The sequence below is a fragment of the Aulonocara stuartgranti genome (assembly GCF_965226115.1).
Source record: "Aulonocara stuartgranti genome assembly, chromosome: 10".
Taxonomy (NCBI): Eukaryota; Metazoa; Chordata; class Actinopteri; order Cichliformes; family Cichlidae; genus Aulonocara; species Aulonocara stuartgranti.
Window position 1 is genome coordinate 15,401,353 of NC_138946.1, and position 14,230 is coordinate 15,415,582.

The 14,230-nt window shown below is 39.5% G+C and overlaps 1 protein-coding gene across 2 annotated transcripts; it reads left to right on the top strand.

The window, feature by feature from the left end:
- Positions 1–351: 351 nt before the first annotated feature.
- Positions 352–14,177, top strand: LOC309715484 (Golgi SNAP receptor complex member 1-like). Of its 2 annotated transcripts, XM_082548653.1 has the most exons (10): positions 370–423; positions 1,395–1,480; positions 1,808–1,925; positions 2,113–2,188; positions 2,433–2,540; positions 3,002–3,093; positions 5,347–5,421; positions 11,434–11,463; positions 11,695–11,777; positions 13,830–14,177. In XM_082548653.1, the coding sequence occupies exons 2-10, from the start codon at positions 1,447–1,449 to the stop codon at positions 13,952–13,954; spliced, it is 741 nt and encodes a 246-aa protein (XP_082404779.1). In that variant the 5' UTR covers positions 370–423; positions 1,395–1,446; the 3' UTR covers positions 13,955–14,177. The 2 variants fall into 2 exon arrangements, with proteins under 2 accessions (XP_082404778.1, XP_082404779.1); XM_082548652.1 differs by lacking the exon at positions 1,395–1,480 and having other exon boundaries at positions 352–423.
- Positions 14,178–14,230: the final 53 nt, after the last annotated feature.

Consider the following 14,230-nt stretch of genomic DNA (forward strand, 5'->3'; position numbering starts at 1 on the left):
AATACTACAGAAGTAGGCATTTTTATCTATTCTATAGCTGGTTAAATAAAAGTTTTGACAGAGTTAAAGTTAAACACCCACAGCAGCTGCAAACCCCCACATTACCTCTTCAATAGTCTAATTTAAGCACATATTGCTACCAATAAATCGGTATACCCAGTGGTTTATACTTCAACATGAAGATTTTAGAATTTTATTTATCTAAAATTCTGAATGTAGGATTTTCTACATTTTTAAAATTAGCTTTACCGTTACTGATGCCTACTCTATATCAAAATTAGTAATCTCTGAAAGCGACATACATCTTGAAACCACTAGAGGCCGCTGTGGGATAGAAAGACAAGTGCGACAACTGTATCTTCTTGACGGCTGATGATGACATGTCAACAACAAACATGGCAGGCAGCAATAACTACTGGGAAGGTAAATAATGGTGCTTTGTGTAATAAAAAACCCCAAACAAACACACAAACAAACAGCTGCCACCATGTAAGGCTTTTGTTATCCAGGTCATACAAACTCAGCAGTTCAGAAACTTTATTTTATCCGCGGTTAGAAGGTGTTTTTAGCCGGTTTCGAGCTAATCTGTTAGCGTGTTAGCCTTCGTAGTTCAAAAGTCAGTAGTCAGACTTCAGCTTCCTCCTTTAAGCCAGCTTACGTGCTACCAGAGTTTGTAAACCTTTCTGTTTCATCCTCCGTTTACTGTTTATAGGCACGTAACAGGAAGATTTCAACCAAACAAGTCTTGCATCGTTAAGTGTAAACAAACAGGAAGTTAATAGTTGTTTACACATATATGGTCATTCATTGCTGACCACCAAATCAGTTACCTCGTTAATCGGATGAAGGCTTTCGTAATGTTATGGTTGCCAGTTATTATCTCCTTACATTTGGCTGAAATCAAAAGTGAGCCCAATTTTCTGTTTTGATGATCATAATATTATGAAAAACAGCTATTTTTATAATCATAAAAATAGTTTCTACCTGTACTGTGTAGTCTGTGGTTTATCAGCTTTTTGTGGATGTTTGTTGTAAACCAGTGGTTCTCAAACTTTTAAATCCAAGATCAAACTTTGGATCTCTGATACCATCTCAAACAGTAAAAGAGAATCAAAGTTTCTTTTCATTGGATAAAGGTCAGCACACTGTCAGCAGCAACCCATAATAATTCAGTGTAAAGGATGTTCTGTAATGTGTTATTGGTAAATGATAATTAAATTGTGCTATTTAAAATACACTTTACAGTGTAACACTAACCCTGCAACAATAATGTGAACTAAATAGTTTAATTTAACATGCTTCTGGTATCTTAAAACACCAGAGTTTCCGAGGCTTTATGCTTAATGCTTTCACTAACCACGTGTAGTCGGTGACCCTTTAAAATCCTTCGGCAGATTGAAAGAATTTGTCCAGAATTTAACCAAACTTGAACGCAGTGATCATCTAATGGGTCTTCCACAAAATTGTGCTCAAGGCCAAGGTAACGTTTGTCCTTTTACAGACTCTTGTACATTTTCACGGCATAATGTTGTTCCACACTACTTCCAGTTTCACCAAATTCTCACTCTTGGTGTTGTGAACAGTATCCAGTTGTTCACTCAACCGTCTTTCTGTGCTTCACACTTTACAATAACCTGTAAATCATGATGGATCATGACCGAGATGGGCTTCTCCTTCACCGACACTCTGGGTTTACATAAAATGATCTGCCTGGGTCTTTCTATCCTTACTGGACTCCTGTAGATCTGGCATGATATTGAGGGTTGTCTAATTTATTTGTTTTCCATTTATTTTCTCCCCCCGTCAGATTTGCGTAAACAAGCCAGGCAGCTGGAGAATGAGCTTGACCTCAAGCTAGTCTCCTTCAGTAAGCTTTGCACCAGCTATACCAGCAGCAGCCCAGACCAGCGGATGAGAGACAGCAGGTTGGCAGCGCTTTCCCCTCTTCACTTTAAACATGTACCCTCTCTCAAAAGAAATCTTGTTGGATATTAAAAAATCTTTGTGCTTTTAGAAGCTTTAGAACGTATAATTGTTGACTTATTGAATTTAAATTAAATTTTCTTTTTTACATTTTTGCTGAGCATCCTTTCTATTTCCGTCTGAAATCAGGTCTGACTCTCTGGGCTCATCTCATGACAACTCGCTTGTGGCCATGACGACTGAGCTGGACCAGCTCTTAGCCAATGTGAGTTAAATGTGGCACACGGTATGGTCACGTATAGGATGCCTTCAGTTGCAGACAATTGTGTTATTCTATGTTTTTAGAGTCAAACAGACTGTTAGGCCTGAAGCCTATTTGTTAAATAATTTTTTTCGAGTAGTCGAACATTTCAAATTATAATCCTGGGCTGTTTTGAAATCACATTATCTCTTAAAAGGTCGTCTGTGCTTCTGTGGCTACGTGATAAGAATTTAATCCTTTTTTGCAGCTTACAGCAGTCAATGACAAAATGGCAGAATGCACTAGCACCCCTGGAGTTTCGTCACACAACGCAGGATTGATGCACACCTTACAGAGGCACAGAGACATTTTACAGGTACATAGACTTCCTTCACTTTGTTGTAGGCTGTGCAATTAATAAAACTTTAATTTCATTTGCAGTTTTGCCGGACGGCACAGTGGTGTGGTGGTTAGTGCTGGCGCCTCACAGCAAGAAGGTCCTGAGTTCAAAGTTCAGGGACATTATTATTATAATTACTGTTTCACAATAATCACTTTTAGCCCTCCACACTTTAAATGTTATAATTAATTACGGTTGAACTTTGGGCAAATCCACATTCTAAAAACATTTTTTTCATGTCTTTGAGTGTTCATATGATTAGTATTTTCCCCTCGGTCAAGGACAAAATCTTTCAGCTATTTATTGGAACATTCTGCGCACTTTGAAGATGCATTTATGAAATATGTACTGTATTTTGCCCCAATGTTTTCCAATCATGTTGTTTGCTAGTGATATCATGTCACACTGGCTGTAGTTTATCGTGTTTTATTTTGCAGGACTACACTCATGAGTTTCACAAAATCAAAAGCAACTTTTATAGCCTGCGAGAGCGAGAGGACCTTCTGGGCTCAGTTCACAGAGACATCGAGTGAGTTCCCTTCCCTCTCTGATCAATAAAAGACTTCATGTTGTTAGAAAATACAACCGTGAGTGAAGCGTCAGTCACGCAGGCCTCGAGGCTGGTCAGCGAGGCCCTGGTAACCTTGCTAGATAAAACTGTGTATTGCCCAAAAGGTTGGCAAGTGTTTGTCAGCACTCACTTGGTGAAACTGGCAACAAAGAAATATATGGTGCTGCTGTGGTTGGCTGTAGTTTGTAAGAAAAATTCGACTTGCTCGCCAACCCTGTCTTCAAAGTCAAAGTTGTGCCTTTTGAAGTGGTTGCAGCAGTAAGGCACAACTTTTATTTTAAGTGCTTCACAATAAAATAAAATAAAAAAAACAGCTAATATTTAACTTTGAGGAGGTGGAGCCAAAGAATACTGTCAAATTTTTTAAGCTAACAACAACAACAACAACAATCTTTATTTATAGAGCACATTAAAAGCCCGGGGCATGCCAAAGTGCTTTACATGAAACAATAAAACAATAAAATGATTTACACTAAAACATCAGAATCATATAGGTGTGGGATTATGTTCACAGGTAAAAACCACTAATAGGAACAGTCAATAGCACACAGCTGTAGCAAAGAGAACTGTACCATCATACACAGTGATAGAGGACATAGGCAACGCAACAATAAAATAATAAAATAATTAAGACTATAACGTCAGAGTCATATAAGTGTGAGATTATGTTCACAGGTAAAAACCACTAATAAGAATAAACTATAGCACAGAGCTATAGCAGAGTAAAGCTGTAAAGCTGAACCATCAAACACAGTGATGGAAAACATTGACAGCACAGGACAACGCAAAACAGCCAGACACATTAGAACATTAGAACAACACACTAGAAGCAAGGCGAGAAATTAACTGGTAGGAAAAGCAAGTTCAAACAGATATGTTTTAAGCCGTGATTTAAAAGATTGAATAGAATCAGACGCCCGGATGCCAATCGGGAGACTGTTCCACAGCTCAGGTGCAGCTAGAGCGAACGCTCGATCACCTCTAGACTTCAAGCGAGATCTGGGCTGAACCAACAATGACTGTGAGGAGGATCTTAAGGCCCTAATGGAAATTAATTATTGTAGGTTCTTCTTTTTAGCTCCAAGTGCAGCGCAAGTGTTGTGTAAAATTATTTATTGTGCTACTTTGTGAATAAATTTGGTGGCAAATGTAGTTTAGGCTTCTCATTGATATTGATGATAACTCTAATATTTAATATTAGAAGTTCTCTTATCTTTTTAGGTGTCATTTCTTTTATCTCCCATATGTCCCAAGATGTTACAAAAATGTGTTATTAAATCACTTGCTTACTCTCCTGCTTTACGTATGCAGAGTTTTCCTTTTCCTCCTGAATTCCTTCCATGCCTACTTTTTGTTGTCACCAAATCTAACATTTTCAGCTTTCCTTATTTTTGTCCCACTTTTCTGCTCTCTTCTCATCCCTCCTCCTCTCGTCCGATGTTATCCCTGACCAGCAGGAGGCAGAGATGTCTATTCAGTGTCTGGTTTCCCCTACCCTTTAATACTCTGCATTCCCGCTATCATATTTCATCCTCTAATAAGAGACACCTCTTATTAGCCATCTTCCCTCCTCTTCTCTGTATCTGTCTATGTCTCTCTCTTTCGCCGGGGATCTCTTTCCTAAGTGCCTTCTACAGTAAATCAAACCACAAGGCTTTCATTGAGCCAGAGCTGAGGGAGAGTGGTTACATCTGGCCTGCCTGATGCAGAGAAATGCTTTTTCACTAGAGGCGAGGAAGAGCAAGAAAGTCAGACAGAGGGAATGAGACTTTCTCCTGATTTGACTTTGATTGATTACAAAAATGATGAGAGTGAATTTTAATTATTCCCACTGAGATTAGAGGTGTGGAGGAACAGTGAAAGGAGTGGGCCAACAGAACAGAAAATAGATGGATTAAAAAGATTATTAGTCCAAATAGAAATGGGATGGTGGTGGTGTAAATAAGAGATGGAGGACGGAGCTTTGGGTTAAGCACTTAGAAGCTTTAATGCAGGAAGTACATCAGTATCCCGGCATGTGTTTTTAGGATGGAGGGAAATACCTGCAGCACTGATGACGAATCATATCCTTCTCTTGTCACAGGGAGGTTGACATATTTCGATGTTAAGTATATTGTCTAAGCATCTGCACACACTCATGTTCCAGCTGTAATAACGTTTTTGGTGCTAATCTGATGCTGGAGTTTACCCTTCTTTAATTTTCTTACTCAGGTCCTACAAAAGCAGCTCAGGGGTGAATAACAGGAGGACAGAGCTCTTCCTGAAGGAGCACGAGCATCTAAGAAAGTAAGACACATCTTTAAGAAAACCAGTTTCACACTTATCACAAGAAGATTGAGAGCTATTTTCCAAAATTCCTCATTGTTTACAACCCCTTTATGTGAGAGTTGAATTCTCTGTGATGTGTCTGCGGTATTTCCACTGATGTAATAAAAAATGACTGCATCAACTCAGACACTTCCTGTTTGTAGTTATAGCTTTCTGTTCAGCTCGGTTGGGTTCTATTTATAAAAAAGAAGCGATGCAGCTATTATTCAGAAGCTCGTCTTGCTTGTGTCAGTGTGTGCTGGCGTGTTCGGAGCTGTGGTGACAAACAGGTTTCATGTTGTGGAAATGCTATCCAAAGGGGAAAAAGAGAACAGGTAGATTATGGTTTGATCTAGGAGTTGAAGCTGTATCGTGTCTTTCATAAATTTGAATGTCAGTGGGCCCGCTTGAATGCTTGTTTCTAGACTTGGGACCACATCTGAGAAGGTAGACAAATCATTTGAAAGAGCCCATCGACACAGAGCACTGTCCGTCTGTGTCTTTTAAAAAATAATTTCCACATTGTATATTCAGTACAGGTGCACGATTTGAGCCATGAGCGCACTTGTTGCCAAATGCAGTGACCTGATTGGTTTGATCTGTTTATTCGGATCCACAAAATCAGAAAAATTGTGCTTGGTTTGAAAAAATTAATGCCGCAATTTTTCCAGCGAAAATATGTGTTGAGTGTGAGCGGCTGCATTAAGAACAGGTGAGTGTGAAAAATATTTTAAACCCATCCTGCGTGCAAAGGCCTTAACAGTACTCACGTACGTTAGATTGCAGGTGTTTTTTTCTCCTTCCAGTATCTTCTTCACCAGCTGTCGTGTTACTCATGTTGCCAGTGCTGGCTGTGTTTTCCCCTTCAGAAGTAAAAAGATAATAACACAACCTACTAATTTTACTGCACAGATTCTAAACTCTGAAGTCTGCCCACTCCTGATAACTTTTCAGCAAAATGACAAAGAAAACAGACCGCTCGCACTGCTAGCATTCCCCCAGGCAGGGCATCCAGCGTTGCTTCCACCCCCCTGTTTTACATTAGTTGCCAGTATTTGACTGGGCTCCCATTCCTCCTTTTAAAATACAGAGAATGACTAAGAATTCAGAAATCACGAAACAGTCCACCTTTAGTGTCTCCTGAACAAAATAACACATTGAGCTGGGGACTCACACTGCCGGTGCTTCCTGAGGCAGTGAATACAAAGTGGCTTCCAGTTTTGGTTTGACCACTTTGGAACTGGGGGGGGAATAGACCAGACTCTATATCGTATATTGGCTTTATGGGAATGACTGCATTACTGCAGATAATGAAAACATGGTTTAGGTTATTTTAGCAGCGAGAGACACAACTCCCACGCTCCCATCACCGCTGTTCCCTGAAGCAGTGGATCCGCAGTTTGTTCCTTCCCCTGAGTTGCCATTGGACTGAGATCCAATTCCTCCTTTTGAAATACAAAAAATAATAAATAAAAAAGGTAATTATTGTCTGACTCTAGGACAGAGCTGTGCTGCGGTTGCATATCACCTGGTGTAAATGATGGATACGAAATGGCTGAACTTCATGATTAAAATTTCTGTAGAAACATGCGAGTTGTTGAGATTATAATGAAGGTCCAGTCTGATGATTATTCATCTGTGCTCAGATGAGTCAGGTGGTCAACAGTAATTTCTTTTATCCACTCATTTTGGCCTCTCTATATAATTGTTATTAAAAATCTTTTTTAGGGGGTCAGACACCTCCAAGTCACACCACAAACCCTCGATACGTCCCAAATCTGAATTCTCACGTCACTCTGAAACTTTTTTGTTGCAACAATGAACCGAAACTTGTGAGTCAGCATTGTGGTGGCAGAAAACAGCAGAGTTAGTTGTTCAGAATGAATTGGAAACACCAAAAAGGGCTTTCATTTGTTTGTTTGTTTTGTCATTTAATCTTTAAAGTAAATGTGACTAAATCAGAGAGCCTGCACAGCTCACACATTTATTATTCAGTTTCTTGTGCAAGGGAATGCCCCACCTATCAGAGATCTATTTACAAATCCTTACTTTCATAGATCCTGTATATTTTATGTTTTGTGCAACAGCTTAAACAATTATTGTTTGCATTTAGATATATTAGAAAAATAAACTAGAAGGCTATATTGATCCTAGCTGTGCGTTTAGATCAATATATTGATATTTGATGATGAACACATGCCGTTTTCTGGTTGTTCCAGCAACAATTAAAGGTAAAATAACTGCACAGATATTTCAAAGGGCTGAAAGTGGTCAGACTTGTTTCTCCAGGCAGTTTGGATTAATGTAATATCTGAGTCTGATTAAATTATCGTAAGATTTCGTAGGTATTTTGTTGTAAATAACAGTCTTGAACACTTTTTTTTTTTTGCCTGTCCCGTTTGGCTTTTTTGCCATCAGAATTATTGTCTAAAGGCGAAGAAAGATGCCCAACGGATTTACTTTACCAAATGGACCATCCCAGCCTTGCCGTAATGGTCTATTTGATTCACCTTTTATTGTTTATTTTATTTTATTTTCACTTGCTAAATACGGGACAGATTTGACTGGGGAAAAGAAAGAGGGAAAGAAAAACAGCGAGAAAGAGGGACGGGGATAAAGGGCAAAAAACAACAAAATAAGCAGACAAAAAATACATATATCGATCACCTGGATCACCTGTTGAGAAAGAAAAAAGAGAAAACAAGCAGGAAAAAAAAGAGCAACATAATAAACAACATCACGATGATCTATGGGAATATAACAGTAAATAGTAAACATTATTGTGCAGCACGTAGGATCTACAGCGCACAGTGTGCTTTGAGGTAGGAGCCAAAAAGGGTGTAGTTTGTGTGTGTGAGCATCTGTGTGTACACCTGTGAGCATGAGCGCGCTTGTATTTAAAAGGTTCCTTCATGTAATGATCTGCTAGAGGGTGTGGGGAGCCACAGCCCCGTCCTCAGCACAGACCCTCCCCTAGCCCCGCTGCACGCAGCCATGAGGAAACCGTCACCTAAGAGCCAACAGAGCCCTTAATAGGCCATGACCGCAACCCCGGGTTGAGCCCTCCGAGCAAGATGCTCCTGGGGAATCCCCTGACGCCCCGTCAGGGATTAAGACTTTTTTAATGGTGATAATGGTTTTGTTTGAAAAGTCTGGAGAGCCATTAAAGTGTTTAGCTACTTCAGTGAAAAATCCACCGTGTCAGTGTTGAGATATGCACCACAGCTTTGAACTTACCAACTGACGCGGCAGTTTGTCGAGCCGGGAATCCAACATGATTAGTCATCATTTAGGTGCCTTTCATTTTACATTTTCCTTAGTTAAACATTTATGAGTTTCTTTGAGATTTCATTTTCAGGTATTTTACATGGTTGCTTCTGAATACTTCTTATTAACTTCCCATTTATTTACTTTTTCTTTAATGTGGAAGTATATCAGTTTTGTTTAATATCCATTTAAAAAATTCATACAACCACAACAAGGTCATACAGGTCTAGAGACCATTCTGCAGCCACCATGCGAATTACAATTCACTGAACATGTTTGCTCGGCGAGTTCAGATAAGTCGACGTCTTCTGTGCAAACTGCAGGTGACTACAGCGGTCCGCTAGCAACCAAATTATTCACAAGGCCGCCACAAGGAGGCCAGTCATTAGGCTCGTGTGACACTGGGTATCACACTTTTTGGCCTTAACGATGAGAACATGTTATGCCTTTTTTTTTTTTTTTTAATGAAGCAAAAAGAAGTTTTGACTTTATTCTGATTTGTATTTATTTGTATTATCTTTTTGTTTTTTATTTGTTCCTAACAGAGGCAGTGTTTTTTTAAGAAAGGTCAGAGCAAGTTAAAAAGAAAAGAGTCTATACCTTTATATAAAGTGTTATATGAACATTTTAAATACTGCGTTGTATTTGATGAGTACTTCAGCTAATGCTAATACACTTCCCTGAGCCAACAGTAACATTATTGACAGTGCCAGTACTGGACTTGTTGAAATGCCAGAAATGTGCTGAGATGCACGCTGCCGTGATCACTGAACATGATTCAGAAATAAACCACCCACTTTAAGCACCTTCCCAACCGTATGAGGAAAAAATAGCCCACCTGCTGTCGCAGTGTGGTTATTTCTTCCTCCAGTGCATCCTTGGTTTGTTTCGGATAAACAAGCGTTGCTGATTTTACCCAGAGAAACATTTTCCTCCTGTATCACCTGTGGAGGAGGAGCAGACATCAGCAAAGACAAACTATTAATACTCTTCAGACAGTTTAGACTCTCAGATTGAAAATTGAGGAGTTAAATTTACCTTTAACAGTGAAACACAGTCTCAGCAGCGGTCTCTGCAAGTTGAGGAACTGTTTTTATTGTCAATTTTATGAGATATTGGGCGTGCTGTTATTTAGATAGATGGAGCTTGAAAGAAGAATGCACATAAAATCTGAGGCTCTGTTGCACTTTGACTTGTCGAAGGTGTGAACATGTCAGTGATTGATGAGGAGATTCTTGTTTGGGATTCGGTGGAGTAAATGCACTATATGAACAAATGTTCAATACTGAATGTAAGAAATGAGGTTAAAATGTGCGGCATCGTCTCAGTATTGAGGGCTGCTAAAAGGATTCGATTTAGCTATTAGCTGATCGACAGACAACACGTTGCTGCTGCTCAGTTTATAAATGTTTTGGACTGCTGGTGTTTTTCTTCTTCTTATTTTATTAGATTTTATTCAAGCACTCATAACTGTTTTACAATAGGAAGAAAGGGGGCCCAGAGTGCTATCGATGTGATTATTGACAAAGTTGCCTCAAAGTAGAGCCGTTACTTCCTTGCATCAAATGGGCCAACGAGGTGGTTTGGTCATGTCCCACCGGGAGGAAGTCCTAGAGCGGATTCGGGCATGCTAGACAAATTGCATTTCTCAGCTGGACCCAGATCTGGACCTGAATGAGGGATGTGGTTGGTTAACTGGTTCATTTGCTGGTTGGCTTGTTGACACATTTAGGTTTGAATGGTTCCTCTCATTTCATTTTCACAAGAATCTATTGGCTGTGTTTGTTAAATACGCAAATGTCCAATGGTGGGGAGTCGATCCGCGTTATTGCCTCTGCTCTGTTTTCAACAAAGATGCCAACTAAACCAAATTTTTAAAAAAGACTCAGTGCTTCTAACTTTATAAGTGTGACTAGTGGTCAGATATGCAGAAATGGAAAACCATTGGAAACCATGTCTGTGTGCATATTGTAGCTGTATTCATATTCATGTACATTGAACACAGGCAGATTTAAATTTAAGTTATAATGTTATGCTATATCACAAGTAAAGAATAGGAAAATAAGCAAAGAAAGAAAAGTAGGGTCTGCTAAACATGAAGCTGCCTCGCCTCTGACTCTGTCGGCTAATAAAGGATCGTCTGAAAAAGGAGAGGATGGCAGCAGATAGATGGTGGGAGCGGTGGACGAATAGATGGAGGAAGTATAAAGCACAGTATTGATTTTTGGTCTCTAGTGAAGTCCGACAGGATGCATGCAGCTGCCTTTATATGCTCCGCTCAGCCCCAGACTTTTTCTGCCCATCACTTATCTTAGCAGATAATGCAAGCCCTTCTCTGTGTGTATGTGCACTGTTGACCCTCTGTATGTTTTCCTTACGCCTCAAGAAAATCAGAGATCAGAACCAAACATTATATATCCATATGTTCAGAGCTGAAATTTTATACACGTTAATGGACTTTCCCCAAAATCGCCCATTAACAGCACTTTCTCCTCCCTCGCAGGAATCAGATGAAGTGCTTCTCTTATGATAACAGACCGATCGGGCTGTGTGGGTTCATGGCACAGGCTTCCTCTGAGTCTTGTTGTATAATTCCATAACTTCATATAGAGAACATTTGAAATGATCTCATAAGGTTATTTTAGGAAGTTTTATTCTTTAACTTTACTGAAGATGGTTGACTTACTTTTATCCTTTTTCTTGTTTTTTGTCCTATGTTCACAGCTCAGACAGTCATATTGACAACGCAATAAGGTCAGTTCTATTAATGCTTCATTTGCTTTCCTCCTCCCTTGCTTTGTTCTCACTCAACACGTGCCCATCATAAGCAAATGCAGCACATTTCAGTCTATTAAAACAGACTACTGTAGCTCCCTACTTTTAGCTCATTAGCTGAAACAAGCTTAATGTGATTCTGCGAAGACAGCTACTGTGTGTGCTTCTTTTTGTGCCGCCGCCAGTCCCTAATGGTTTGTCTCCCTGCAGTATCGCCATGGCTACCAAAGAGAACATCACATTTCAGCGTGGGATGTTGAAGTCCATTCAAACCAGGGTCACAACTTTGGCCAGTATCCTTTTATCATTGATATCACTTCTCTTCTTTTTCTCCAGACTCGACTTTCTTTCCTTTTTTCTGTGTTAAAATAAAAATGCCAGTTCTACTCGTTGCACAGGAAAATAGAAAACTGCTTGTGAAGACAGGCAACGCCTGTGCAACCACTCTCAGTCAGCTGCGGTCTTCAAAGCAAGTTAGGCGCGATAAGACAGAGTCAGTCTGCTATGAGTTTGCGATCGAATGGAGTCAACTTGGAAGTTACGTGCAATCTGTGATAATATGGCGAAATGTGTAAATGTGATAAATAGGTCAAAACCACAAGTGTGGAATTGTCTGGAGGAATTACATTGCATGAACGGCCTGTTTAAGGTCATGCCAAAGCATTGCCATCACATTTAAGCCCAGACTTTGATTAGACCAATTCAAAACGTTCATTTTGTTTTTCATACAGGGCCAGTGTGAAATGACATTGTCATTTAAAGGAAAAGTTATTTATGAGATCAAGGAGGTGGCAAATACTTTTTCACAGCACTGTACAGTCATGGAAAAAGGTTTTGAGAATGACACAAATATTGGTTTTCATAAAGTTTGCTGCTTCAGTGTTTTTAGATCTTTTTGTCAGTTGTTTCTGAATCATCGTTAGAGGACCTTTGAACCTCTTTCCTTGAAATTCTTGATGATCCGATAAACAGTTGACTGTTTATCGGATCATCAAGACATAAATGTAAATGCAATCCATTCCTTATTATAATTATTATAATAATGAATTGCACTGTCTTGATGATCCAATAAACAGTCAACTGTTTATCGGATCATCAAGTGCAATCTTAGCAGCAACAATATCCTTGCCTGTGAAGCCCATTTTATGCAACACAATAATAATTATAATAAGGAATGTATTGCATTTATATAGCGCTTTTCGAGAACCGCAAAGTGCTGTACAATTCCACTATTCATTCACTCTCACACACTGGTGGAGGCAGCTACAGTTGTAGCCACAGCTGCCCTGGGGCAGACTGACAGAAGCGAGGCTCCCATATCGTGCCATTGGCCCCTCTGGCCAACACCAGTAGGCGGTAGGTGAAGTGTCTTGCCCAAGCACACAACGACCGAGACTGTCCGAGCCGGTTCTCGAACCAGCAACCTTCCGGTTACAAGACGAACTGCCAACTCTTTGAGCCACGATCGCACACAATGCTGGCTGCACATGTTTTCTTGCAGGTTACCATGGTTAACAGGAAGAACAACGATTTCAAGCATCGCCATCATTTTAACAATTCCAGTCTGCTATTCTAACTCAATCATCATAACATAATGATCTCCAGCCTTGTGCTTGTCAACATTCTCACCTATGTTAACAAGAAGAAGGACTTTGCAGTTTATCTGATCACTCTTCATAAAATTCTGGAGTATATGCAAACTGCCTTCATAAAAGGTGAAGCAGCAAACTTTCTGAAAACCAATATTTGTGTCATTCTCAAAACTTTTGGCCACGACTAAATGTTTGCTAGTCTGTCTGGGTGTGAATGAAGAAAGACGACCCATGCAACTGTCTTCCAATCAAAAAAGGTTGCCCAGAGGTGAACAAAGGAACACCCCCCCACATCTGGGTGAACACTTGGTCACCATAGCTACCAGGGAACCACTTTCCTTTCCTAGTCACGAGGATGTTTCTGTCTTATTTTTACTTTGTGTGACTGAGCCATACGCACTTAGATAGTTAAAATAATAAATGCTAGATTGCACTAATAAATAAAAAAATGAACAGACCTGAGATGAACACTGACCATTGAACTGAATGAAAAAATATTTAGAAAATATACATTTTTTGCTATTAAGTCTTAAATGACCATAATTTTAAAGTCTCGAGTCCATCTGACAGGCCTGTGGGTTAATATAAGATGGTTTGGATCCACTGAACCACACCGCTGGATTGGATTTTTGTTTCGGAGCCTTGCTGATGTTTTTTCCTGCTACTCTCTGTCTCTTATTTACTTACTGCAAGGAAGGGAAACCCAGCTTGGGTCTTAATTATTTTCCTTCACCCTGCTACCCCACCTCTCAGATCGCTTCCCCACCATCAACAGTCTCATCCAGAAAATCAATTTGCGCAAGAGGCGGGACTCTATAATTCTGGGTGTGGTTATTGGTGTCTGCACCATACTCTTGTTGCTCTACACTTTCCAATGAATCGCCATCAACTGACAAAATATACGCACTGTAACTCTAACCAAGTGTATACCATGTGGTTTTTATTCTCTCTATGGCACAAAAATATAATTGACATAAAATATTGAAAATAAAATGTAATTTCTCAGATTGGAGAGTTTATTTATTTTCTGGGGATTTGTATATTGCTGCTTGTATCCTGTTGTTATTTTAACTCCTTATAAATTCACATAATAACCTTTCATTTGGATTGTGTATTGTATTGACTTATTTTGTTAAATAAAAGTGACAAACTCA